This window comes from Coturnix japonica, chromosome 19 (assembly GCF_054131305.1).
Source record: "Coturnix japonica strain WE chromosome 19, WE-NBRP24, whole genome shotgun sequence".
Lineage (NCBI taxonomy): Eukaryota > Metazoa > Chordata > Aves > Galliformes > Phasianidae > Coturnix > Coturnix japonica.
The window spans coordinates 10,938,029-10,964,973 of record NC_140681.1 but is presented as its reverse complement, the minus strand read 5'-3'; the positions used below and the strand labels follow the sequence as shown (position 1 = coordinate 10,964,973).

The following is a 26,945-nucleotide window of genomic DNA, read 5'->3' as shown; positions in this document are numbered from 1 at the left end:
CGTTGCGTCGCCGTGACGTCACACCCGCGCGACGCCGGCTGAGGGGAGGGGGAGGGACGGGAGCGGGCGGTGCGGGAGCTCGGCACCAACACGGCCCGGCCCACGGCCCGGGATGAGCCGAACGGCACGGGAACATGGCCCGGAGGAGCCCGCCGCAAAACGGCGTCGGCGGACACGGTACGGAACGGCAGGGCCTACAGCCGATAGGGCAGAGCCTCATCCCTCAGGGCGGGGGGATGCGGGGGATAGAGCGACACCTCGCGGGAGCGGGGAGGGGGCGGCGGCGGAGCGCCCCCGTGTGGTGGGGCGGGGGAACTGCAGGACGGGGTGTTATAGATGGGGGTGTTATGGACGGGGTGTTATATGGACAGGGGTGTTATGGATGGGGGGTGTTATGGATGGGGGGTGTTATGGACGGGCGGTTATGGACGGGGGGTGTTATGGGTGTCCCCATAAAGGTGCTCAGTGCTCACCACTATCCCGTGTGGCTCCTGTTTGCACCAGCGCCCCGCAGGCAGCAGGTGGTGGGTGGCAGGGCCCGGCTGCCCCACCCGGCTCCTCCCGGCCCACATCCCGTGCAGCTCCTCACCCTATGGATCCATGAGCAGAGGGAGTTACATCCCTTAGGAAAGCCCTCTAAGGAAGGGCGGTGTTGGCGGCCTCACCCTGCACGGCCCTATAAAGCCTCTGTGAGCAGTGAGGTGGGAGCTGCGTGGGCCTGAGCCGCCTCCCTGCTGCCCACCTGAGGCTGTGCTGACCTGCACTGTGGGCAGGGTGAAGCATTGCCCTTCCTCAGCCCAACACTTAATGCTCCTGTGTGCCAGCTGTGTATATAACCCATGTGAAACCCACCCACTGCCCCACAATCTCTGTGCTCTACAAAGCAGCTCCTTTAACAGCAGCTCACCTGCATCAAGCCAACAGTTAGCAACTTTGTGTTTGCTGGGAGGTAAGTCAGTACATTGTGATATATGGGACTGGTTTAAATGTGACCCTTCTTGGGACAGCTGCTGTCAGTAGTTCAGGCTTCTCCCTGGGCTGATGGCAGCCAGGAATCAGCAGGAACATGAGGCCCAGGTGTTACAGGATGCACGACACCTGAGCTGGGGCTGAGTCAGCCCTTCCTGGAGCACAAACAGTTGCAAAATGGCTGCGTGCTGCCATCGTGCTCCTGAGCAGAGCTGTGATCTGATGGGGGTGATGAGCAGCTCCGTGGCACTTCTGCATCAGTGGGACACCCAGTGCTGAGCCTGTGCTGCTCAATATAGTCTGTCCCAGCAGGGCCTGTGCTGACGTGCTGTTATTTTGCTCTATGTTTTTCTTGCAGACTTTGACTCTAAGAAGAAAAGAAAAGTGGCAGAAATTTATCAGGCCCTGAACAGTGACCCTATTGATGTGGCAGCTCTCAGGCGAATGGCCATCAGCGAAGGAGGGCTGCTGACAGATGAGATTCGCTGCAAAGTGTGGCCGAAGCTGCTGAGTGTGAACACAGACGATCTGCCCCCCCTGCCAGGTACAGAGCAGCCCCAATGGGGTCTGATGAGCATCTTTCTGCTTTAGGTTTTCTCTCTGTATGCTGAAGTGCTTCCCATTGAGCTTACACAGAAAGGAACCTTGTGCTGTAGGCTGTGCGCTCTGTGTAAATGGCAGGTCAGGAAACAGAGGCCTTCCTGAAGCAGCATTTCTGTTGTCCTCTGGAGGTGTCATTATCTTTAGAGGCTGTGCTAGAAACAGGTTTACTTTCCATGCGGTTCTTGTGGCATCGTGTGGTTGGTTGGCATGCATACATCAGTTGGCAGCAAGAAGCGTCAGGTTGTTTTGGTGACTCTTTGAGGAGGGCTGGGATGGGATGTGCTGAGCCAGCTGCAGGTGAAGCAGTTTGTGTGAAGCCTGTGTGATATCTGCTCAGAAGAGAAGGAGGGGAAACGAGCTGCATGATGTGACACCTGCAGGGCTTTAAAGCTCAGCAGTGTAGGAGCTGGGAGTCCTGCAGCTGTCCCAGCCACCACCCCTTGTGAAGGGGGTGAAGTGAAGGGACAGATTCTGTTGTAGCTCCTGAGTTTGTGGCCATTCAGAAGTGCACATATCCCCGTGTCACTTGAGAGCTGGATTATGGTGGGTGATCAGAGCTGCTGGAAGACAGCATCGCATTTCATGTGACAGCATAGGTGGTGTGCCAGCACATTCTTTTCTCTTCTCTTGGAGCTCTCTTAGCTACCAATGGGTGTTTGCTTTTTTCCCCTCTGAATTCTTCCTTTCAGCCGTTCTGCACTGCCTCCACAGCACGATGGGAGCAGGATGGGGCTGGTGTGTGGCATACAAAGTATGGGATGGGGTGTTGTGTGGCCTCATCCTCCTGAGCAGCTCCATCTCCCTGCTCTCTTCCTGGTACCTTTGCTCTACTCCACGATAACCTACTTCCTCTTTTCTTTCAGCAGGGAAGGAGCTGCGGGAGGACAATAAGGATTATCAGCAGGTGTTACTGGATGTACGGCGCTCCCTGCGGCGCTTCCCACCAGGTGAGAGGGGCTCACAGTGAGAGCCTGACCTGCGCTGCAGGGAGGCTGACCTCTAGAAAGCCTTGTTGTGTCAGCTTACAGCAGCTTCTTTGCACAGTGGAGCTGTCCCACAGCTGGCAGCTTCCTCCATCCTCTGCCTGGGCTGTGGCTGTAGACTGGTGCTTATCTCTCAGCTTACAATTCCCTGTCTATGCTGAGCCCCATTGTGCTCAGTCCTCTGTAGTTGAATGGTGTCAGATCCTGCACAGCCCTCACCTGTTGTGAGCAGGGTGAGATTAGGATTGATGGAGTGCTTGAGAAACTGACCATTTGCTTCAGTGTATTTTAACCAGGGGAATATGCCCAGCGGGTGAGGAAGGCAGCTCTGTTAGTGGGTAGAGCAAATTGTGTTTTACAGCTGTCCCCACCTCAGATTTCTCTCAGTGGTTCACACACCAAACTGAAGGAGAAGTAACCTTTAAAAGCAGAAGGTTCCTGCAGTTGTTTAGTTCTGATGGGTGGCTGCTGCCTTGTTGTGCTATTTATAAAGCAAATAATCCAGCAGCCATCTAACTCCGCAGAGCAGCCGTTGTTCCTGGCCAGGATCTGCATCCCCCCTTCTGCTGCTTTTATTTTGCATAAACAGTTGATTCACTCTGCTTCTCTTTAAAGCACAGATACTGCCTGGTTCCTGCAGGCTGCTGCTGCTTCTTCATTTGTTTGTTTTTGCCCTTGAATGGCAACCTCCTCCTGCCTATTTTTAGAAGCATCAGTGAAATAGGGGGAAAAGGAGAACTTTGTCATTGCAGGATCTCCTCTGGGACGTTCTGCTTGGCTGGAGGGCATTTCTCTGTTGACAGGGACTGCCAAGAAAACAGCTGCAGCTGTGCGTGGCAGGAACAGTGTTTTCCCCGTGACATCCTGTCCCTAAACACATGTTGTGAGCAGAGCAGCAGTATGAAGTTGTGGTGATTGAGGCCTTGCAGTGTGATGCAGCTGGCACAGCTTCTGTGGAAACACGTTTAACTTCTTTTTTTGTAGAGCCTTTGGGAAATTAGAAATGATTGCAATGTCCTCAGCAGTGCTGGATGTGCAGCACAACTCGCTCCTCACAGCACTGTGCAGACACCCATAAGCCCACTCCTGTCATCCATGGTTATTTCATGGCAGGTAGGGGCACTGCAGGTTGAGCAGGCTGCTTGGCTTCTATGGGGCCAGCAGGAGCAGCATTAGGAACCTGGTTCTTTCACAGCTTTCTCAGCCAGCTCCCTGTTGTCCCACATCCTTTTTGATTGAGCTGGTTGGTAAATGTGCAGGTGGGGAGCAGCAGGTGATGCAGCCCATCACATCATGCCTTGTCCCCATAGGGATGCCGGATGACCAGAGAGAAGGGCTGCAGGAGGAGCTCATTGATATTATCCTCCACGTCCTGAAGCGCAACCCGCAGCTGCACTATTACCAGGGCTACCACGACATCGTGGTCACCTTCCTCCTGGTGGTCGGGGACAGACTGGCCACAGCTCTGGTGGAGAAGCTCTCAACGCATCATCTCAGGTACTCACAGAGACTCAGCCAGGGGGGAGGAGCTGCTGTGTGCCCTGTCACTGTGAGACCAAAGGAGTGGCCTGTCCCTAAGCAGAGCCACAGTTAGTGCTGGCTGCTCTGTGTGTCTGTACTCAAGGGGTGCTGCTGGAGGTGGCACGTGGATTTGAGGGCAGTTGTGCTGTGGGGAAGGGCTGACAGGGCTGTCAGTTAGTTTGTATTATCTCTGGAAGACAAAAAAGCAGCACACATGCATTACTCATGGTTCTCTTGGTCATGTGTCCTGTTCAGGGCCTCCCTGGCTCCTAAGGCTCAGCACAGCGCTTCCCAGTCGGCCTTTATAGAGCCCTGGGAAGTTCTTTACTGATGGAATGAGAGCAAGCCTTCACGCCAATGAGTGCTTTGGAGGGATTTTCCTCCTCTCCCATGTGATAAGCTGAAAAGGCTTCAGGGCTCATGTGTACAGCAAAGCAAGAAGTGTCACCACTGTGATTGTCTGGGTTTTGTGTACACACGAGCTCTTTGTGACCCACATTGGTAGCAAGGGAGCTGTTGCAAACAAACAGCATTCCCTGGGACGGGGAGCCACCCCACCAGCAAAGCTGTGTGTTCCAAGCACGTTTATTTACTTTCTATGTGCCTTGCTGGTGGAGAACCCACTGATGTTGCTTCTTGACAGAATTCTTCCTACATATTTTTCTCAGGGATTTCATGGACCCAACGATGGATAACACCAAGCACATTTTGAATTACCTGATGCCCATCATAGACCAGGTGAACCCTGAGGTGCATGACTTCATGCAGAGGTATGCAGATGTTCCCTCAGAGCCTTCTAGCCCTACCCTTCCTCTCTCACATTACTGCACTTGGGGCCATTCGTACCAGCCCATCCCCAGCTTCTTCAGAGTCAACAGCTGCCCCACAGCTCATGGCAGCAGTCCAAAGCCATATGGCACCCTGCTTACAAGCACACCCAAACATGCTGCCTGTCCTGGGGGCTTTTAAATGGTGGTACTTTCACCCCAGCTGCCTGTGTTGGAAAAGCTGGGGATTGTGTTGCTTTGCATTCTATGTCATACAAAACTTCCACAGCTGCTTTGTGTGCCCAGTTTTGGGGTTGCTGTTGCATCCCTGTGGTTTGTTGCTAATTCTGGGGATAATAGCAGGGTTGTGCAGTAGGGATACAGCAGTGTGGGGTGGATAGAATAAAGCAGAAGTGAGGATGTAAGTCAGAAGTGTCCATGCAGAGTCCTTTTCTGGGCAATTATCTGTTAGCATTTCATGGCCAGCATCTCTTTAGTTGTCAAACTTGCAGATTCCAGAACAATGCTGAGTTTCAGGGTTGGATGTGAAAAGCTGGCTGTGCTTCAGCAGTGTCTCCAAGCTGCACCAGCTGCTGACCTAACCGTGCTTTCTCTCTGTGCAGTGCGGAAGTGGGAACCATCTTTGCTCTCAGTTGGCTCATCACGTGGTTCGGGCACGTTTTGTCCGACTTCAGGCACGTCGTGCGATTATACGACTTCTTCCTGGCTTGCCACCCACTGATGCCCATTTATTTTGCCGCTGTGGTACGTATTGGCTGGGATGGTGGCAGGGGATGTAATGAGCCTTTGCAAGGTGATGGTAGATGGTTGCAGAGAGAGTCTGACAGTGCTGGTTTCCCTTCCCATATGGGCACTGTTGCACTGCAGTGTATCCCCAGATGAAGGGCAGATCTTTCAGATAGAAGTGAAGTGTTTTCTCTTCTGTCCCTAAAGTGTCAGTGAGTGACCAGGAGCTGTCCCTGTTTCCCTGGCTGCGCTCAGTGCTCTCTCTCCTCCCTGCAGATTGTGCTTTACCGGGAGCAGGAAGTTCTGGACTGTGAATGTGACATGGCTTCAGTGCACCACCTCCTGTCCCAGATCCCACAGGACCTTCCATATGAGACTCTGATCAGCAGAGCAGGGGACCTTTTTGTCCAGTTTCCTCCATCTGAGCTCGCCAGGGAGGCAGCACAGCAGCAGGCTGAGCGGTGAGTGCAGGGTGGCTTCATGTCCACAGTGTAGGAGCTGTGCCTGGGTTCTGCAGCTTGGCCTGGCCAGGTCTCACTGCCCGGATAGGAGTCTCTAAGGCACTTTTTGACCCATTTCTTCTCTTGCAGGACCGCGGCTTCCACTTTTAAGGACTTTGAGTTGGCATCGGTGCAGCAGAGACCAGACACTGTGTTGAGGCAGCGCTTCAGGGAGAGGCTCCGAGGGGAGGAACGGACAAAATCCATTATGACAAAGCCAAGGACCAACCGTTTTGTCAAGCTGGCGGTGATGGGGCTGACGGTCGCACTGGGAGCAGCTGCCCTGGCCGTGGTGAAGAGTGCACTGGAGTGGGCACCCAAGTTTGAACTGCAGATTTTCCCCTGAAGCCAAAGGAAGCGCTTTTCTTGTCGTCACATCCCACGGCGACGTGGAGTGATGTTTGGAAGGACGTGTCTGGAAGGAACCTGCCTGAAGACTTCTCCATTCTTGCTGCGTCCCGTGACGCTCTTGGCCTTTGTGACAGAGACTGATGGGAACCAGTCCAGCAGGATTGTTCCCCACGTGACACTCACCTTGTTTTCTCCTCCCCGTGCAGGGGCGAGCAGATGGACACTGCCATTGTGTGGATGAGTCTGACTCTTCCAGCCTTGTGCAAGTGACCGTGAGTGGTGAGCTGTGCATGGGCTGTGCACATCCTGCATCCTCTACTGGGGATAATCAGTGGGAGTGAGGGCAGGTGCTCACCTGGGGCACAGTGTCAGGGCAGGGTTTGGCTTGCTTAGGGGTGAGGGGCTTGTCCAAGCTCCTGAGGAACAGAGGAGCCCTCTGGCTCCATATCTCTGGCTGCCAGGGCAGCCTGCCTTCTCCATTTGCATTCACCAGTGCTCTGACCCTTCTCTTTCCTTACAGGCAGCCTCTCAGTAGAACCAAACCTGTACCAAGCCCCTGTCAGCACCCTGCCGTGAGGTCATCTCCAATGCATAACAATTTGTGATTCCCACTTTCTTGTTTGCGTCCTGGTCAGCATGCAGGGGGCAGGTCCAGCGGGGTCCTCTGCTGGCAGCAGCAGCAGCGCGGTCTTGTATCAGGTCAGTGAGGTGAGTCAAGCATTGTTCATCCTGTCTGTGCCAGATCACATCACTCCGAGCATTAGCAGAGCCCTTAACACTCACTGCTGATTTTCACAGCTCAGGGAGCAGACTCCAAAGTAGAGAAAGGCTTGTTTTTACAGTTAGAAGCAGTTTGCACAGGACAGCAATCTGCTGCAGACATCTGTCACAATTCTCCCCCACGAGCTGATGGGATTCAGTGACAACCCTCAGAATAACACAGCTGAGGGATTCCTCAGAAAGGCCGCCCCGATGCTGCATCCCCCACCTGGCCCAGCCTTGCTGCTCCCTGCCAGGAAAGCTCAGCAGCAAATTGCACTCGAGAGCTCTGTATCCCATTGACACAAAGCCAATAGACACTCTATGCCTCTACCTCCCCCCTGAACTGCTAAACCTCCCACAAGTGCCCTTACCTGCCCTGACTGGTTCCCACCCGGCTGCCTGCCCCTGCTGTCTCGTGCCCAAAGCCATCCATGCTGTGCTCAAGGGCTGCACACCTGAGAAGTAGATGTTGGTTGAAGAGTTGCAGATTTCTGCTTATAGAATGAAGCTCATGGCCTGCAAGGCTCGGCACCCTCCTGTCCCCGACCACCTGTGTGCAGATTCATCACCACATCCATGCAAGTGTTGGATTGCCCCGTGGGCCCTCGCTCTGTGATGCAGGTAGGGAAGCAGGACCTGGTCCCTCACCTGTGTTGGCATCTCAGGGCTGTGCCGCTGAGTGGTGCCATCAGCAGGGCTCTGTGTGCCTCTCCTGAGGGCTGGTGGCAGCTGTGTGGCTGTTTCCATGGCTGAAGGCAGTGCTTTCCTGCAGTATGGGGCGGCAGCAGCCTCTGCCAAGGCAGCAACAGTGAGGGAAGCAGGCTGTGACTTTGCACTTTAGAAATTCATGGTATCAGAGTTAGTGGTGGCTGCGTCACAAGCTGGAGGTGCTGCTGGGGGTCCCGTAGGGGTCCCACCTGTGCAGTGCAGTGCCTGGTGCCCTCAGCCCCCAGCCGAGGGGTGTGTGGGGCACCGTGCCCTCCTGCAGCCCCCTGCTCTCTGCCCACCGTGCACTTTAGTTCCTGCGTTGCCTGGGGGAAGGGTGAGCGAGGCGGTGGTCTCTTCGGGTGCTCCAGTGACTCTGTACAGACTTATACATACCTGTGTAAATGCAGATTTGTACAAACACTATCGCTGTAAAATAAACAGTTACTAAACGTTTTCCTCCCCCTGTGTCTCCAGGGACTCTGGTGCCTTATCCCATCCCGCAGCAGCCAGGGCAGCGTGGGAAGAGGAGCAGGATCCAGCTGGTGCCTTTGTGCTGCTGCCCTCCTTCTGCCCAGGGCTGTGGAATGCCAGCGTGCACTTTTGCCCTTGGCTCTCCCAGCACGGCTGGCAGCACAGGGATGGAAATAGCCTGACCCATTGTGTGCCTGGGGCTGGCTGCCCGGCCAGGAGGAGATCCCACACTGCTGGGCACTGTGCCCCTCCGTGGTGTCCCTGTGCTTTGCATGAGGCCGGTGGCCGTGTTTACCAGCTGGGCCAGGGTTATTTTTAACTTGCTCTGACTTCCTCCGGAGGAGCAATTTTCTTAATGGTGCCCTCAGCCCTTCAGAAGGAATGTGAGAGCAGAGGCCCCGCGGTGCTTAATGCCCTGCAGCCCCTTTCCCCAGGGAAGCAAAGAACGCTCATGGGTTCTGTGGGCTGGAGAGCTGCATTTGGGGGCTGCACGGACCCCTTGGTGGGCTCAGTCCCTTGTGTTGGCATAGGGCTGCTCCCAGCCTGGTCTGTACTCAGTTGTATCCACTGAAGGAAGGAAAATGATCTCAGCTGTTGTGGGTGTGTGCATAGAGGTCCATCCTCTGTGTTGTGACAGCCCTGCCCTGTTGTGATGTGCTGCTGTGCATCCCCCATACACAGCACTCATTGCCCCGGAGCTGAACCTCAGCAGCAAGAATAGCCCATGGCCACACAGCTTTTATTCACCCCAGAAAGAGCAAAATGAAGGAAACCAATGGTGAGCGCTAAACGTCTGCTCCATCCCAGGGGCTGCAGGGCAGGATGCTGTGCTGGGGGCAGAGCTCCCACTGCAAGCACCCAGCAGCATCAGGCCGTGCCTGTCCATCCCCATGGCTGGTTGGGGAGCAGGGTGAGGAGCTCCAGTCCAATGCTGGGATGTCCCAGGCTGGGACGTGGTGGTGGCAGTAGCAGCGCTCCCAGCCTCACACCTCCTGCCGGGGCTGCACCCCACAGAGCTGGGAGGCACCGAAGGGCACTGCAGGGCCCTGGGTGCTGCTCTGCAGGATGGGCGACAGCTGCTGCTCCTCTTCTTGGTCCCCCCCCCAAGCTCTGCCCAGCACACAGCAGAGCAGCCCCACAGCACCCAGCGCTGCAGCTGTGATGCACAGTGCTGTGCCCAGCAGCCGACACGCACCCAGCATGTGGTTATAGCTCATGGCCTGCACGTCCAGCACCACCAGCTCCTCCTCCTCGATGCCCTCCAGCCTGGGGGGCAGCAGCCAGCCCGTGGTCAGAGCAGCCAGTCCTACCAGCAGGAACAGAGTGCCCGTGGAGAGGGACACCTGGGAACAGGAATGGGAGCAGGTGAGCTTAGAGGATCATATGGCAGGTGTTGGGGTGCCATGAGAGGATCAACACAAGATGAGAGGGAAGAAATACGTGGGGGAGGGAGAGGGGTCTCTTACCTTCCAGATAATGGAGGGCCATACAGCGTGGGGATGGGAAGGTGAAGACTCATTTGTGACCCCATCAGGGCCAGCCCCGGTGCAGTCCTCATAGAAGAGGTGGAGGTAGGAGCGCACCCCGTACCACTTCCCCTGTGCCACGCTGGGGCCGCGGCTGCAGCTGCAGTTGGGCTGCAGGGTGGGCATCGGACCTGGGGGGGCATGAGGGGAGCGATGCATCACCAGAGCCCCCCCCCCCCCCCACAGCCACGGCACCCACGGGGCTGAGCCAGAGCAGGGCACAGGGTAGGACATGGGGTGATGGTGCCAGATGTGCCCCCTGCCCGTTTGGGGGAGCACTGAGAGGGATCCATCTCCCCATGGGAAGCAAAAGGGGAGGGGGCACTCCGTGTCCCCAGCGCTGTGCGGACAGGATCGGGACCCACAACAGCCCACCCGCAGCGCCCAATAGGCGGCAATGGGGACGGAGGGGCGGTGTCGGGGAGGGGCCCGGCTCGCTCTGTGTCCCCGTGGCTGGGGGGGCTGCTGAGTGCAGCCACCGTCGGGACATTGCCATGGGAACTGCCTGCTCAGCCCTTCGTCACCGCGTCCCCGCAGCGCTGTGTGCGAGGGGGGATGTGACGCGTGGGACCCTTTCGGTGCTGGGCTGAGATGCCGAACAAAGCCCGGCACCGGGGGGGAGCAGCGGTTCCCCAAGTGCTGGGACAACCTCATGGTGCCACCGCCCCAGTGAAGCCACAGGGTCCTAATTGCACGCAGGGGGGGGACCTCCATCCTGCATCCAATACACATTGGGTATCCAACACCGGGACCCGACCCGCTCCCTGCTTACCTGGAGGGGATTTCAGCACATCCTTCCCTGTCCCAGCGCTGTCCCCAGCAGTGCTCACCCTGCTGTCCCCGTCTCCCACAGCCGGGACCCTGTGATCTGAGGCAGCGCTGGGCACGGTCCCTGCTTCCCAGGGGGTTTGGGGCGGTGGGGAGGGGGCAGCGTGAGTCCCTGCTGCACGGCTGAGAGCCGGCACTGCCTGTGAGCTGCTGCTGTGTGTGACTCAGAGCGGGGCTGGCGGTGGGGGCACGTGGTTGTGAGGGCAGCAGCGGGTGCTTGGAGAGGCCGGGATGGAGCAGGGGCACCCAGCACACTGCTGGGCCGGGGGGTCACTGTGCAGGAGCCCAGACTCACAGCCGAAGGCTGCAACGTGCCGGGGTCACAGCCAGGCTGCTCAGCGCTGCCTGCATTGCAGGCAGAGTCACCCCCATGTCCCACAGTGGGTGTTGTCCTGTGGCCGTGGGGGGGGTCTCAGCAGTGCCAGCCCAGTGCCCGGCCCCTCCCCCAGCAGGGATGGGAGGCAGGTGGTACCCAGGGATGCTGTGGTACCCAAGGATGCTGCAGGCTCCCTTGTTGCTGTGGCAACAGCTGGAGGTGGGGGGGGAGGAGTGATGCAAGCGCTGTGTGCCCTCCCCCTGCGGCCCCATCCAGTGGGGTGGAATCAGTGTCTGCTGCCACACTATGGAGCCCATGGGGTTGTGTGAGCACACTCATGCGTGGAGCAAACACAGAGCACACAGTGCTCGTGGATACACAGCACGGCTGTGCTGCCTGCGTGGGTTGGTATTGGTACATGGAGTGTTGGGAGCCATGGGTTGGTAGTGGAACCCCATGGAGCAACGTGGGACCCACGGGTCAGTATTAGGACCCCATGGAGTGATGTGGGCTCTGCTGTGTGAGCTGGAGTTGGGTTCCAAGCCCCACATCCCCACATCCCCACGTTGGTGTAGGTTGGGGAGGTGTAAGCGGCGCAGGAGGAGCCAGAGCCACGTGGAGCAGACCAACACACTTTATTCCATAGTCACAACACTGGGATAACCACAAGCCGAGCTTCCACACCACTGGCCCTGGCCGTGCCGTCGGGGTGGCCATGGTGGGACATCCCCCCCCACCAACCCAAGACGAGCAGCTGCAGGACCCCTCCCCAACACAACCAAAGGAACCCCGAGTGCTCACGGCAGCTCCGTCCCGCTGGGATGCCGCCAACGCGGCTTCTTCCTGAGAGAGGTTTGGTTTATTTTATTATTAATTATTATTATTATTATTATTATTCGCTTCTTAACGACGATTCGCTTTGTCTCTAGCGATGAGGATGGCGCACGCACACTCGCTCGCACACCGGGGGAGGGGATGGGGGGGCTCGGCGGGGCGGACCGGGGCTCTACACACTACAACCACACGGCACAGAACATCCACGGGGAGGAGGCCACGATGGGCTGGGGAGGGGCGGACGGGGACCACGCGCACGGTGTTGTGCTTGAGGCCGGGCTGAGCCTGAGCCTGTCCTGAGGAATCGCCGGGATCCGGCCCCGCACCGCGGCCTCGGGCCGTGCCGGTGTTCGGGGTTTGACTCCCCGCGTGGGACGTGGCGGCGGTAGGGGGCTCTGATGCCCCCCGAAGGCAGCGAGGTGTCGGGTGGGAGCTGTGCGCCGGGGAAGCCCTTGAATGAACCCCAAACCCGGTTTGTGCGTGGAGCCCCTCGGCATTTGGCTTTTCTGCTGGGTTGGAGCGGAAGGAAATGGGTCTGGGGGATGGGGATGGGGGGGATGCTCTCTACATGGGGACACGTGGGCGGTGCCCGCCTGCCTCGCAGGGTCGCACCCGCACCAGGGCTACTAAACACGGTCGGGAACCAACACCAGACACACGCACACCACGGCTACCTCTACACACCTACACATCGATAACGCTGAGCTCGCGGCTCCGCAGCCCCGCGGCCACCGGGGCAGGAGGGCGCTCGGTGTCCTTCAATGGGGACACGGCGCTCCCTGCGGCGATGCCGGCAGCCCCACATTGCTCCCTATAGAGGGGGACAAAGGGGCTGAGCACGCCCTGCTCCATCCAGCCCCATTGCAATGGGTGCGGGTGGGGCTATTGAAGGAAGCAGCACCCCCCCGCCTTAAAGCAGGGAGGGAGCACGGCTCCCCTGGCACAGGTAGGGCCGGGGGGGGGGGGGTCCTTCGTGCCCGGATTCCAATCGAGGAGCTCAGAGGCTGCATCTGTGCCACACGGACATGGGATGGAGCCCCGCATCCCCTGCCCGGCCGGCACCACGTGCTGGCAGACAGGAGGCGGATTGCTGCAGGAAGGAGCCATTGGGGAAAGCAAAGACAAACGCTGCTGGAGCATTGCAGCAGGAACTGCCCTGCTGGGGAGCTGCACAGCGCTGCTCTGCAGTGGAGCCCAGGCTCTCAGAGCCAACACTGGGTGCACTGCAGAGGATCGCTGCATGGGAGCACCATCCGCACCCCATATCTCCACCAGCATCAGCTGCTGGTGGCGGTGGTTCCATGTGAGAGCTTAAGGCAGGTTTCCTGCAGCACACGGGCTCCATAATCCATGGGGGGATGAGCACAGGTCCATGCACCCCCATGTTGGGGCATTAATGCCAGGCAGGGCGGCTGTACACCAATGTCTGGAGAGAGGAAGAACGCAGCATCCCCGCGCCACGTGCGGATCACGTGTGTGCAACTTCGCTCTGCCCCAAACCAAGTGATGACGGGCAGAGCGCGGCGAAAACGCAAAGAGAGAATCGGTCCTGAGGGACCCCGACCCCAAAGGGGGGGAACCCACAGCACAGGGCAGCAGGTAGGGAGGGATTGAGATGGGTTGTGCCAGCCTGGAGAGCCTCGGGCACGGCATGGCCAAGGGGAGTGCTCCCAAAGGGCTGCTATGGGGAACGGGAGAGAATTGAAGACGTGATTTCTATGCGATCCAAAAAGCAAAAGAATCAGCGTCGTGATAATAAAGGAGAGAAAAAGGATCGGCTGTTCTCCAAGGGATGGGAGAGATAGGGAGGAGAAAATGGGGCAGCGCGAGGCAGGGATGGAGCTGTGTGTGGGGGAAGGGGTTGGGTCGGGGGTGCCGACAATGGGACCCCACAATGGGAGAAGAACAGCAGCGATCGGAGCCAGGAGGAGGGGAGGGCTGAGCCCTGCACCGCCATGGATGGATGGAGGGATGGATGGATGGAGGAGGAGTGGGTGTGTGCCGGGGGGATGGGGGGAGCAGGGAGCTCTGCCTTCCAGCGGCTTCAAGGCGAAATACCTGATTCCTGCATGTAAACAGCTGCTTTCGGTTTGTTCGTTTGTTTTGTTTTCTGTTTTGTTTTTTTTTTTTTGAGGCGACCTGATTGTGAGAAAAGAAGAGAGTTACCTGCAGAGCGCGGCACTCAGTAGGTAAAGACCAAGTCCGAGATGCTGGACATGAGCCAGTCCCCCGCGATCATCTCCGTCACCTCGGGGGTGCAATAGTCCGGGAACTCGAAGTGCGAGGACGCGCCCCGAGGGAACAGATCGAGGTCCTTGTCCAGGACGGCCCAGTCCAGAGCCCCGCACGCGGCGCCGCCCGGTGCCCGCGGGGGCATCACGCCCGGCAGCTCCTCGTCCGGCTCCTCGTCCGAGGAACCCAGGGAGGACGGAGGGGACCCGGCGGGTGCGGGAGACGGGGTGTCGCTCTCCGGGCACGGCTCGGGGTCGGTGGCGGCCGCGGGGCCGCGCTCTCCGGTGGGCACCGCGTTCCACGTGGCCGTGCCGGGTCGCTCCTCGGCGGGCGGCTCCGACGGGCGCTGCGCGGTGCCCGGCTCGGGGGGCGGCTCCGGGGGCTGCCGGCGGGCGGCGGGGCCGCGGCCCAGCACCGAGGGTTTGATCTTCACCGGGAGGCGCGGGCGGGCGGCGGCGGTGCCCACTTTGCCCTTTTTCCGAGGGCGGTACTTGTAGTCGGGGTAGTCGGCCATGTGCTTGAGGCGCAGCCGCTCGGCCTCCTTCACAAAGGGGATCTTCTCGGAGTCGTGCAGGAGCTGCCAGCGCCGTCCCAGGCGCTTGGAGATCTCGGCGTTGTGCATGTCGGGCCACTGGTCCATGATCTTGCGGCGCTCGTGCTGCGACCACACCATGAAGGCGTTCATGGGCCGCTTGATGTGCCCGCTGGGCGTTTTGCACCAGGCGGGCTCCGCGTCGTGGCCGGGCAGGGGGGCGCAGGGCTCCCGCCGCCCCTCGGAGCCCCTTCCCCTCGTGGCTCGCTGCACCATGTCGGTCCCCCCGTCTTTCCCTTTACCGCCTCCTCTCCCTCCCCGCCGGCCGCTACGCGCCGCGCCGCGCCGCCCCCATTGTGCGGAACGGGCGGCGGCGGCGGGGCGGGGCGCGGGGGGGCGCGGAGGGACCCGGGGGGACACGGCTCCGCCGGGGCGGTGGCTGCGGGGCGGCTCCGGTGGGACCCCGGGATGCGGCGGTTCGGGGACGCGCTGCAGCGCCCTGGGGATGCTCTGGGTCCGGGGATGCTCCGGGTCGGGTCGGGTCGGCTCCGCACCGCGGATGCGCTCGGTTCGAGCGGGTTACGGCTCCGGGGCGACGCGGGCAGTCTTAAAGCCACACGCCCCTTTCGCCCCCCGGTACCGCTCTTATAGCGGCAGCGACGGCCGCCCCGCCCCGCCCCCGGTAAACACGGCCGCGCCGGTTCTGTCAATGGGAGGCGCCGCCCCCCACCGGCCCATTGGGCGCGGGGCGGGGGGGAATTTCCCCCGCTGCCAATGGGCGACCACCGGACAGGGGTTGCTGAGCGAACGGCACCGAGGCGCGGCCCGTTACCCGCAACCGGGGGGGGGGTGGAGGGGGCAGCTCCCAGCGACCCCCCAGCGCGACCATCCGCATCCCCGTGCTTCAGCACCGGGATCCGCCTCCCAACTGGTACCACAACTCCATGCACACACGGGGTCGTTCCGGTTGTTAACACCCTCTAAGACCCCCAGACCGACCCCAGCCCTCCCGTCCTCATTGCCACACCGCCGCTGTCGGGCGCCCCACAGACGTGCCGCTCCCCGTGTCTGTGCCATCAGCTGCTTTACTTCGTGCCCACGGGATCCGTGTGTGTCCCTGTGTGTGGAGCTGTGTGTGATGCTGCCATCCCACACCGTGCTCTCCATTTCCCCCATCCCCCCCGTCGGTTCGCTGCCGTGGGGCTGCGTTCCTCCATCACTTGGACTGCTCCGTCCCCACGGGGCTGAACTCACAACAGCATATCAGGGCTTCATCAAACCACGAGCCTTAGCCCCGTTCTATGTGTGCACATCCCATCCCATCTCATCCCATAATATCCCATAATATCCCATCCCATCCATCCCATCCATGCCATGCCATGCCATCCCATCCCATCCTATCCCATCCCATCCCATCCCATCCCATCCCATCCCATCCCATCCCATCCCATCCCATCCCATCCCATCCCATCCATCCATCCATCCATCCATCCCATCCCATCCCATCCCATCCATCCCATCCCATCCCATAATATCCCATAATATCTCATCCCATCCATTCCATCCCATAATATCCCATCCCATCCCATCCCATAATATCCCACCCCATCCCATCCCATCCCATCCCATCCCATCCCATCCCATCCCATCCCATCCCATCCCATCCCATAATATCCCACCCCATCCCATCCCATCCCATCCCATCCCATAATATCCCATAATATCCCATAATATCCCATAATATCCCATATCCCATCCCGTCCCGTCCCATCCATCCCATCCCATAATATCCCATAATATCCCATATCCCATCCCATCCCATAATATCCCATAATATCCCATATCCCATCCCATCCCATAATATCCCATAATATCCCATATCCCATCCCATCCCATAATATCCCATAATATCCCATAATATCCCATCCCATCCCATCCCATTAATCCCATCCCATCCCGTTGCTCCAATGGCGGATCGCATCGGCGCTGTTGGCCCGGAGACCGCGGGCTGCCCGGCGGGGACCGCGCCCATTGGCTGAGGCCGCAGGGTGCGCTCCCATTGGCTGCACGCCGCCGGTTGCCGTGGTAGCAGAGAACCGAGCGAGGCCTGGTCGGGTCTGAGGCCTAAACCGGGCCGGGACGTGGGGATGGATGCGAAGGGACCAGGCCTCAGTGCTGCGGTGGGGCTGAAGAGCAGAGTGAGTGCTGTGTTCATGAGGGGGTTGTGTAAGTGTTGTGTTCTAAGGGGTCTGTGGTGCTTGCAGTGCTGTGGCCCTGTCAGGTGGGTGCTGGTGCAGGGCACACACAGAGATAGGGCAGCAGTGTGGGCCCATGGGGGTCTTTGTGTGTCCTGATCCTATTGCATGTGGTTGTTAATCGCTGTGTCGGGTTCAGGTTGGCAGCGTGTGGCAGAAGGAGGCGGCACAGAGGAAGCTCACAGCCCACAAGTTGGTTTTGCCACCCATCGCCAACGGGGACGTGAAGAAAGGGCAGAAGAACAAGCCAGGTTGGGAGAGATTGCCTTTATCTGCTGCCTTTCCAGCACTGCCACCCCCTGGGGCTGCTTTTACATCCACTCTGTGCTTTATACCATGAGACATTTGTCAAAAGGCACAAAAAGTGGCTGAGAATAGAGGGAGAGGGCTGGAAAAGGCCAGGACAGGCTCTGCAGGCTCAGCTCTGCTCCTGGGCTGATTGTGAGGGGCTGCAGGAGGCTTCATATTGGCCTTATAGTTGATCTTATTTCACTCAGCCACACGTGACAGGAGGGGGTGGGTGTGAGATGAGTGTGAGATGGGTGTAAATACACGTGGGGCTTTTTGCTTGTCTCAACAGTGTTGAGTAAATCAACCCCCGTGGTGTTGAAGGCATCGTCCCAAGAGAAACAGAGATCGTCTGGTGAGAAGAAATCGGCCCACGAGGAGAATGGATTAGCTGAAATGTTGGAAGAGATCAAAACAGCAACGGTGTGTTGAACGTATATCCAGGGCTGGAGTGTGGGGAGCCAATCCATGCAGTTAGCCAGGTTGTATTTGTGGAGGAAATTCTAGCAGTCTGATTCCTTGTGGCAAAATAGCCACGTATTTATTTATTAATACACAGGAGGTAATTATGCTGCTCTGCTTGGTGCTGGTGTAATCTAACCTTGATATCTGCTAAGGAAAACTGGAGATAAACCCAGAGAGTCCAGGCTGTAGCAGTGGAGGGGGTGAGGTTTAGGAAATGTGACTTGTTAGAAAAGACTGTTGGTGCCAGAATTTCTTAGTCTAGCAAAGAGAAGGTTGAGGTGGGGAACACAGCCAGTTTTTGAGGAGCTAAAAGATGATTATTGATCATCACACAGCAGGCAGTAAGGAAATGTGGAAGCAGGACCGGGCTGGGTGGGAGAAGTCAGTGCCTTGGCAATGAGGCTGAGGCTTGCTGTGTGATACCCAGCTGGTCAGGGCCTTGCATAGGAGTATCCTAGGGCTGACAGGTGATAGTGAGCAAACGTGGGGCAGGTGGCACTGATGGAATCTGCCCTCCTTTAATCCACAAACTCCTATAGCACCTGGCCAAGCTGAAGACAAAAGCCATAGAGGAGCTGAAGCAATGCAGCGACCACCTGGAAAAGACCAACTGCTGGCTGATGAAGGACATCCAGCACACTGACGACAGCACTGCCAAGCAAGCCAGGAACTTGCTATATCAGTATGAAGTGTATCAGGTGAGGTTTTAGAGTTGGCCAACAGCCCAGCATGAGCAGAACATGAAATCTGCCACTGCTCCTGTACTCAAGAATGGTCAGACCCTGCATGGTCACTTCCACTTTCACTGACTGGAGCATCCCCAGGGTTAGGAGGAGCTCTCTGATGCCCAAAGATTCTGTGAGATGCTCTTGTTTTGTGCTTGTGTTTTAAAGCCACAGGAGCTTCTTAATGGGTTACTGTCCCAAGCAAGAGTAGTCAGCCCTCTAATAACCCAAATACATCCTTCTGTGGAGGAAGGTGGCTCCTGGAAGCCCCAGGACAGTCCCCAGCACATGTCCCATGCACAAACTGGCACTACCCATGGTGGCAGATTCATCTGTGCTGCTAGAACAAGGAATAGCGTGAGAGGAACATTAGGGATGCTGCATGGGAGCATTTGATAGTGCTGGGGAATGGTCAGTGTCTGGATTTCTCTGTGCAGATGATCGAGGCAATGACACAAACCATCAATCAGAACCAGCTGGATATGGCAAGGGCAGAGCTCCAGGAAATGGAAAAAACAATGGAAAAGAATCTGGGAAGTGAGTTGCTCTCATTACTGTGCAATATGGTTTATGTAACCGCGTTACCTTTGCTTTCCATCTTGTTAGGCCTAAGACACCGCGCTGATGTTACAAATGTCAAACTGTTCCACTTCCTGAAAATGAATCTTCCAGTTGTTGTGAGGGGGTGATGTTCCTGTCAGGAGGGGCAGAGCTCTGTGGCACCCAGCAGCCTGTGTGGAAGGGGGTGGGGAGAGTCACCTCCTTGGCAACTATTTGCACCATTCCACTGGGGCAGGATCTGGTCGAGGTGGTCTGGTTTGGGGTGGCCATTCGTTCCCAGTGCTCACATGGTGTGCGATCTCTCTAATCCAGATTGCTTCCCACCATGGTGCGTCATCTGGCTCGGGTGGATGCAGGACAGCCTCTGGAACCCCTGAAATGACATTCTCTGCTTTGACTTTCAATTAGAGCTACAGCAGCAATTGGTTGAAGTCACATCAAAAGTACAGGATCTCCAGGGTGAGCTCAGCAGCCTTCGGAACTACACAGAGGGGAATTATCTAAACCAAGCTATGCAGATATTCCTTCTGCTGTCCAACATCCAGAACCTGAAGAAGCAACAGCAGGTGCTGAGACCTCTTCTCCCCTTCAACATCACTAGGGAGGCAGGAGAGGGCAGGGGTGGAAGGAATGCAATGCTTGTCTTAATTAATGCTCTTGTTGTTTCTGCCTCCTGCCGCTCTCAGGATGAGATAGAAGAGACAGAAAAAAAGGGAAAGGCCATTCTGGAGGAAATCGAAGAAAAAACACAGCAAGAACAAGAGGAGATATTACAGAAAGTCGTGGAGGTTTGTGGAATTCATGTGATGCCTTGGCAGAGGGGGGCAGTTTGTGGGAACTGAGGGGTTTCTAGATGTCGTCCATTAGCAATAGGACATTAGTTGGCACACGAAGAACAGCAGAGCATTGCTGCTCTGCTCCAAACTGGAGCTGTCTGTCAGCTGGGAGTGTCCATGACAAGCACTTCTGAGTTGCCACTCTCATGTGATGAAATACTCTCAGGCTTGTCCCTTAGAGTTTGACACGTGAGCCAACATTCACCCTGCTTTATTACATTACTTAGGCAGCTGCCTAACTTCTTAGTGGGGACACTGCTGAGGCAACTCACCTCAGAAGAGGAATTGCTCCTTTTGTACAGTTTCTGCTTGTATGGATGGTTTGCTTAGTGCTTTTTCTGGGATAGCAGCTTGAAGGCACTTAGAAAATATCAATCACTGAGTCCCTTTTCAGCTTGCTCTGATGCATGACCGCTGTCTGCTTTTACAGGTGACTTTGTAAGTACAGGTTATACAAGGAACCCAAGCAATACTAACAAGCTTTCCCTGGGAAACTGAACCAGATTTCTTGAGTTGCTCAGTCTTGTTCTATGATCAGCCCAATGGGACCTCTCTGCAGACCTGGGACCAAAACCTTATTCAAGCAGAAAATATTTCCTTGAAGAATAATGCATCTAAATGCAGCCAGGGTTGGCATCTGACCATGGCAGGGTCTCGTGCTGTAGTTACTGCGAGTTCCTTCTCTTCACCCACACAGGAGGTGTTGCTGCACCAGGACGGGCTGAAGCAGATGGTCATCAACAATCACGTTCTTCGACGTGAAATAAAAAAACAAAAAGAGGTGAGTGAGTTGGGGGAGAGCCAGCACAGTAAGGCAGAGCCAGCCACCCTCAGCCCTTGCCCTTTATGAGGGTTTTGTGCATCCTGGTGGGGTCTGTTGCTTTCTGCTTCCACTGGAGCCAGCGGGCTGTTAGACTTCCTGCAGTGCCTGCTGGACTGCTCACCTTCAGGATGTCCTCTTAGGGAACTCACTTGCATGAGGGATATTTTCTAGCTCTGCTGTTTGTAATCTCTAGAACTTTAATGACTGCTTCTATTGCAAAATAAAGAACTCTTAGGAATGTCATTCATTCAGATTATTAAAGACCTGGAAGAGGAGATCAGCGAGCTGAAAAGAAACGTCCAGACACTCCGCCAGAGTTCAAGAGACCCAAGAGAGATGATCTTTGCTGATGTTTTTCTCCACAGACCAAAGTAAGCCAGTGAATTCCCAGAGAAGTAAGGCTGGTCAATGGGCAGGCACGTCTGTGGCCTCAGGTAGCAAGAGTCTGTGGTGCTGAGCCTTAGTGCAACTGCCACAGGTACCACTGTCAAACCTACACGCAGTCTGGGATATAAACTCACATCTTACAGCTGTCCTGCTAGGAAAGGTTGCAGCCGGGTCTCATGTCTTGCCTAATAGCAGCTAGGAAGCAGCCAAAATAACAGCAGTGTGCTGTCAGCTTTGGTCACATCTCACCTCACTTCTAGGCTTCCTTTTGTCCATCCTGTAAGTGGCAATAATTATTGGCTGCAGGAGCAGCAGAGCTTTTCAAGGCCCTCATGACTGCATCGATTTTTACTTTATTGTTCTTTTCTCTCTGTGTTTGGGAAGCAAAACTAAAGGGAGGTGGCCAAGCTCCCGCAGAGGGCAGGACTTACCCATCTCAAGCCACTTTGCTGGCTGTGTGAAATGGCACGAGCTCTCTGTGGGAACAAAGATGGGCAGCTATTTCCCTAATATGTTAAAAACAAAAATGTCTGAGACATTCATTGGCTGCAAAAAGGCAACACTGTTGTCTTTCCCAGCGCTCTTTCCCTGCCCTTGTTCATTGGTAGCTGATTACTTGCAGAACGGAGGCTGTGGTTAATCTCCACTCCCTCCTACAGGCGTGCACAGTGTTTATGCTGGATATTACAGTTATGAAGGGCAAGGAGAATCCTTGCTGTTTGTTGATGGGGAGAAGGCTTTGCCAGATGGCTCACGGGACCACGGGGCTATCCTCTCCAGGGCCGAGGGACAGGCTGGCCAAGTCTGTAGGCTGAGCTGTACCAGCACCCCGCTGTGACAAGTTATTTTCCACCATAGCTATGAGCAAACAGCGAGCTGGAGGGCTGATGCTGCACCTTGCCCTGCAGTGCTGGGGTCCTGCCCAGAGCACAGATGATTTAGAGCAGTGGAATCCCTCAGCTTTCTGTGTTGTCAGCTGATCGGGGTGATAAACTTGTCCAAAAATCAGTCAGATATGTTTAAATCTCGACTGTGACATAACCTGAAACCTGCAGCCTCGTGCAGCACTTTGTGCCTGCATGCATTTATTTGCTCACAGCATAGAGATACCTGTTAAGGGAGGCTTTCCTCTCCAGCAGGGCTGGATCTCCTGTGCTGGGCTCTAACAATACACCAGGTATGGCTGCAGCGGTGTGATGTGAAGCAGGAGGAAAGGCTGGAACGTGTCAGGAGGCTGTGGGAGAGGCGAGTGGCTGCGTGATGGATGAGGCCAACTTCAATATGGGTTTTTTTTTTCCGATAAAAGAATGATAAAACAACCCAGAAGGAATGAGTTGGACTCGGCAGCTGCTGGGGCTGGAGTTACTGAGGGTGGCTGGGAGAAAAGTTAAAAATAGCAGGAAGGCCCAAGTGGAAAGTTTGTGTAATCTCACAAGTCAGGCATTGGGTGCTTTACCCACCCTGACAGGCTGCGCTCTGTGCCAGAGCCCTCTCAGCCATCTCCCCACTGATTCCCACTGACCTCCCTGCAACTTTTCACACGACTCCCCCAGCCGGCCTTGTTTCCAATTAACCCTTTTCTTCCAGACATTTCCTTTGCTTCTTGAAAGAGTAAAATCGGACATAAGCTGTGCTTAGCCTGGAAGTGCAGGGGTGCCCAACAATGCAGGACTGTTGCTGGCAGTGCCTATGAAGCCTGGAGGAGCTGTAAGCCCCCATGTACCCACTTGTGTCTGCATTTCAATCTTCCCTCTTTAAAACCCCCTTCCTTCAAGGGATCCCAGGTGGGTTTTGCTGGCAGCTTGGAGTCCTGCATTGGAGGTACTCTTAGTGCCTTTTATCCTGGCCTGACACACACACAGATGAGCACAGCGCTGAGCAAGGCCAGCTTGCTGTGCTTGTCCTTTCTGTGTGAGACAGCAGATGTAACCGGCTGCTCTGATGAGCTTCCTCTGCTTTTGTTTGACCTCTGGGATGGGCAGAGAGCAGCTGATTTTGTTCTTTTCCCTCAGAGTCCTGCAGCCCGGATGGGGTTTGCTGGGCTTCGTGCTGAGCGAGGGCTGCGCCCCAGAACCCCACATCTGCTTTTAAAGGGCTTTTGTCCGCTGCTCCCTCAGCACAGCTGCTGATTCCTGCTCTTTCCATTGTTCCTTGTTCCTCCTTTCTCTGCTCAGGTGCACACCAGACACCGAGGTGGTTCTCTTCAGCCCCATGGAGGAGACTCTGCTCCCCCAGTGCCCGCAGCGCTCAGATGAGGAGCCGACCAATGCAGGACTCCTTCCTCCCGGCCCCACTCAGCCACTGTGAGGACTCAATTAGAAGGGGCAGGAGGGTCTTTCGTGGTACAGCTGCACTGAGCTGTAAGAATCACGATGTAAGCCCCTTGATATTGATATCGGTGGTCTGTGCCACCTGAGCTCACACCCGCAGCATCACCTGCCCCTAGCGGGGCTGCAGCCAAAGCCAGACCGAGACTCCATTGCGGTACCCCAGGGGTGTCCCGGTGCCGGCCCCGAGGTGAGCACATCCCGCCGCGGACCGGGCTGCTGTCCCAGGCCGGAGCCCTCGTGGGACGGGGCACGCACACAGGTTCAAATAAAAACAGCCCTATTCAAAACGTGCCTCTGCCCCGCGCTGTCCGTTACCGGCTCTGGAGCCGGAGCTGCCAAACAGGGGCATGGCAGCCCCGCCGATCCCAGCCCCGCCGCCCCTCCGGGCAGCACCGGGCACGGCTCGGCTCGGCACGGCTCGCTCCTTACTTGGCGAAGCGGCGGAGCTGCTACGGCGACGGCATCACGGGACGGGACGGGCTCCCGAGGAGCCCCGGGAGGGAAATCTCACCGAACCCCATAGCGGGGGCACCGGGAGCCCCGTGGGAGCCTCGGGGACCGGACGGAGCCCCGGGGTGCGCGGAGCCGGGCGGCGGGGGCAGCTACGGGCGGGGGGGATCGGGCAGGGAAGCGGGGGAGGGACCGGCTGCGGCGGGGGGCTCCGCCTCCCGGGCTTTAAAGCCTCGCGGCTCCGGGGCTGGGCGGCGGACATCAGCCTGGACCGGGGAAACTTTGAGCCGTCCGGTGCGGGACCGTGCTCGTGGCGTCGGGGCTGCGAGGCTGGGGGGCTGCGGGGAACCGCGTCCCATCAGGGCTGCATCTCCGAGCCCCGCTGCACGCCGAGCCCCAGATGACCCTGAACACGCAGCCCGGGACCAAGAGCCCCCTGCGGAGGAGGGCCAGCACCCCTCTGCCCCGGGTACCGGGTGCGGCGCCGCGGGCTGAGCTCGGCCACCCCCAGCTCGGGCAGACATCGTCCGAACCGGGTGCCAGAGCCTTGGCACCGCGGGGCAGCTGGTCCTCCGAGTCCTCGGCCTCCTCCAGCTGCTGGGAGCACCGCGTGGTGCTGCTGGGAGACCCCGGCGTGGGCAAGACCAGCTTGGCCAATGCGTTTGCAGGCATCCAGGAGCGGGACGTGCTGGAGCAACACGGAGGTGGGTGCTGCGTGGCGGGCGGGGGCTTTCTGCAGCAGTGTCATCCCCTGCGGGGCCAGGAGGAGGTATGTCCGTGCTTGGACAAAGTCATAAGCAATGCAGACAGGAGCACGTTGGGGTGAGGGGACCAGCTCTGGGTCTTGGCTGCGCCAACCGAGCTCTCCCGGTGTCTTGCAGAAGCTGCCTATGAACGCACGTTGTTGGTGGATGGTGAGGAGACCACGCTGCTGGTGATGGACACCTGGGAGCCAGAGCGGAGGGTACATGGGGCTGTGAACCTGGGCTGGGTGCTGCACGAGTCCCAGCTGCCTTCAGGGCTGGCAGTGCTGAGGAATGATGAATCCCGAGCTCAGACCTCTGGCCTGGGGCAGCCTCTCTGACATTCTGTGCTTGCTGTGCTGGAGGCTGAGGTGCCTCTGATGGGGCTCCCACAGCAAGGCCTGTCAGTGCAGGAGCAGCCTTGCATGGCAGGAGTTGTGTGGGTGTCCCTCAGCCCATGGGATGTCCCTTGTGCAGGGGGACAAAGGGGCTGCAGGACAGAGTGTGGTGTGAGCCAGTGGCTTGGGAGCGGGTCTAAAAGGAGCAAACCCACGTGAGGCAGTGCTGGCAGCCAGGGCACGTGCTCTCAGCAGAGCTATGGCCCCAAGAGCTTGGTGTGGGGCACTCCCTCTGCCCCATGCAGTGGAGGCTTCTTTCTGCCAGAAATCCCAGTGCAGCATCGCTGCCTCCATCCCCCTGTGCCCTGTGCTGGGGCTCCATGAGTGTCACGATGGGTCCCTGGGAGCAAGGATGGAGCCGGCCCCCAGGCTGCAGGCAGGCACAGCATCACTATGGGCTGGGGCTGCATGTTGTGCAAATGCCCGTGTTGTTCAGAGGTGCTGCAGCACTGCATTGCCCTGAGAACAGCCCTTTATGTCTGCGGTTGCTTAATCCCACTTTGCCCAGCTGGGAGCCAGGAGCCACTGGATGTGCCACCAGTTCTTGCAGTGCAGTGATGTGCCATTTCCCATGTGCTGGCAGGGCGAGAGCTGGCGCCGCAACCAGTGCCTGCAGATGGGCAATGCCTACGTCATCGTCTACTCCATCACGGACCGCAGCAGCTTTGAGAGCGCCTCGGAGCTGCGGATCCATCTGCGCCGTGCCCGGCAGGCTGAGGACATCCCCATTATCCTAGTGGGGAACAAATCCGACCTGGTGCGCTGCCGCGAGGTCTCCATCGAAGGTGAGCACGTCCATGTCTGTGCCCATGTCCTGTGCTATGGGCTCCTGCTACATCCCTCAGTTCAGAGGATGCCAGCAGGGCCATACCCCCTCCATGCTTCCCCCTTGCAGAGGGCCGTGCCTGTGCCGTGGTTTTTGACTGCAAGTTCATTGAGACGTCGGCAGCCCTGCAGCACAACGTGGACGAGCTGTTCGAGGGGGTGGTGAGGCAGCTGCGCCTGCGCCGTGAGGGCAAAGAGCCTGCGAGCAGCCACCGGCGCAAGGAGAGCCTCAGCAGGAAGGCACGGCGCTTCCTAGACAGGCTGGTGGCCAGGAACAGCAGCAAGGTGACCCTCAAAGCCCGCTCCAAGTCGTGCCACGATCTGTCTGTGCTCTGAGAGCCGCCACAAGCCCATCCCACTGGACATGGATGCTGGGGACTGCCCTCTGCCATCAGCACGGCCAGCAGCGTGGTGCCAGCAGAGCACAAATGGGGCTGGTGTGATGCTGAGGACATGGAGCTGCTGAGGGACACCCAGAGTACTGTGGATCTGGCTGCTTCTCCTCCAGAAGGGGGAATGAATGGGGCTGGGTCCCTTGAGCTGCATGTGTGGGGTGGGTATCAGGGTGGCTCCTGTGGGGCTGGAGGTGAGGCTGTGGCCCTGTGGGGCTGCTGGCAGTGAGGCTGGTGCTGCTCGTGGCTCCCATCCTACACAGGGCAGCAGAGAGCAGCAAGTGCCCACCTCAAGGACAGGAGCCTGGCTGGAAGAGGGGCTGGGGGAGCTCTGGTAACATCATCTGGGACCCCCAGCCCCTCCATGCCAGAGCTTCATGCCACGTCTCCCTGAAACCGGTGTTGCCTGAGGTTTTTCTGCTGTCTCTGTACTGGTACAATGGGGGAACCCCTCGATCTGCAGAATAAACCACGTCTGGGACATGCTGGTCTCTGCTGGGTCCCTGCCACAGGAAGCCAGGTTCCTTGACCGGGGCAGATGTTCTGTTGCAGCCAGACTGTGTGAGCTGCAGCTTCATCAGCCTGAACACCCCAAGGCAGGAGCAGCCTCAGCCTCTGGCCATGTTTCTTTAGCCACCCTTGGCTGAAGCATCAGTTCCTTACCCAGCAGTCACAGCATCATCTCCTGCAATGGCAGAAGCCTTCCACTCCTCCTTCTTCCCAGAAAGTCCTCAGAGAAGGGCTTGGCACCACCTCCAATTGCTATGGTACAGATTTAAAGCCTCCATGCAGGATTTGGGACCCCCTTGGGAGACGC

The 26,945-nt window shown here is 57.7% G+C and overlaps 5 protein-coding genes across 12 annotated transcripts; 3 read left to right on the top strand and 2 right to left on the bottom strand.

The window, feature by feature from the left end:
- Nucleotides 1-40: 40 nt before the first annotated feature.
- On the top strand, nucleotides 41-8,364 carry TBC1D20 (TBC1 domain family member 20). Of its 2 annotated transcripts, none has more exons than XM_015882059.2 (8): nucleotides 41-177; nucleotides 1,328-1,513; nucleotides 2,439-2,519; nucleotides 3,866-4,052; nucleotides 4,745-4,846; nucleotides 5,467-5,608; nucleotides 5,867-6,051; nucleotides 6,181-8,364. In XM_015882059.2, the coding sequence occupies exons 1-8, from the start codon at nucleotides 135-137 to the stop codon at nucleotides 6,434-6,436; spliced, it is 1,182 nt and encodes a 393-aa protein (XP_015737545.1). In that variant the 5' UTR covers nucleotides 41-134; the 3' UTR covers nucleotides 6,437-8,364. The 2 variants fall into 2 exon arrangements, with proteins under 2 accessions (XP_015737545.1, XP_015737544.1); XM_015882058.3 differs by having other exon boundaries at nucleotides 2,436-2,519.
- Nucleotides 8,365-9,081: 717 nt separating this feature from the next.
- On the bottom strand, nucleotides 9,082-11,263 carry NRSN2 (neurensin 2). Its single transcript, XM_015882063.3, has 3 exons — nucleotides 10,681-11,263; nucleotides 9,849-10,039; nucleotides 9,082-9,725 (listed from the first exon to the last, which is right to left on the bottom strand). The coding sequence occupies exons 2-3, from the start codon at nucleotides 10,032-10,034 to the stop codon at nucleotides 9,366-9,368; spliced, it is 546 nt and encodes a 181-aa protein (XP_015737549.2). The 5' UTR covers nucleotides 10,035-10,039; nucleotides 10,681-11,263; the 3' UTR covers nucleotides 9,082-9,365.
- A 2,726-nt stretch (nucleotides 11,264-13,989) lies between these two features.
- C19H20orf96 (chromosome 19 C20orf96 homolog) lies at nucleotides 13,990-23,607 on the top strand. Of its 7 annotated transcripts, none has more exons than XM_085520453.1 (10): nucleotides 13,990-14,075; nucleotides 17,045-17,156; nucleotides 17,486-17,616; nucleotides 18,198-18,356; nucleotides 18,821-18,920; nucleotides 19,353-19,510; nucleotides 19,631-19,732; nucleotides 20,478-20,561; nucleotides 20,856-20,974; nucleotides 23,165-23,607. In XM_085520453.1, exons 3-10 carry the CDS (start codon nucleotides 17,590-17,592, stop codon nucleotides 23,295-23,297), a joined length of 882 nt encoding a protein of 293 aa, XP_085376579.1. In that variant the 5' UTR covers nucleotides 13,990-14,075; nucleotides 17,045-17,156; nucleotides 17,486-17,589; the 3' UTR covers nucleotides 23,298-23,607. The 7 variants fall into 7 exon arrangements, 6 of the variants coding, with proteins under 6 accessions (XP_085376579.1, XP_015737546.2, XP_085376575.1 ...); XR_014936007.1 differs by lacking the exon at nucleotides 13,990-14,075 and adding an exon at nucleotides 16,735-16,848 and having other exon boundaries at nucleotides 19,257-19,510; XM_015882060.3 differs by lacking the exon at nucleotides 13,990-14,075 and adding an exon at nucleotides 16,735-16,848.
- Nucleotides 14,067-15,229, bottom strand: SOX12 (SRY-box transcription factor 12). Its single transcript, XM_085520454.1, has one exon. The coding sequence runs from the start codon at nucleotides 14,924-14,926 to the stop codon at nucleotides 14,069-14,071; it is 858 nt and encodes a 285-aa protein (XP_085376580.1). The 5' UTR covers nucleotides 14,927-15,229; the 3' UTR covers nucleotides 14,067-14,068.
- Nucleotides 23,608-24,023: 416 nt separating the features above from the next.
- Nucleotides 24,024-26,609, top strand: REM1 (RRAD and GEM like GTPase 1). The gene is made up of 4 exons (XM_015882062.3): nucleotides 24,024-24,474; nucleotides 24,652-24,734; nucleotides 25,495-25,696; nucleotides 25,807-26,609. The coding sequence occupies exons 1-4, from the start codon at nucleotides 24,171-24,173 to the stop codon at nucleotides 26,070-26,072; spliced, it is 855 nt and encodes a 284-aa protein (XP_015737548.2). The 5' UTR covers nucleotides 24,024-24,170; the 3' UTR covers nucleotides 26,073-26,609.
- Nucleotides 26,610-26,945: the final 336 nt, after the last annotated feature.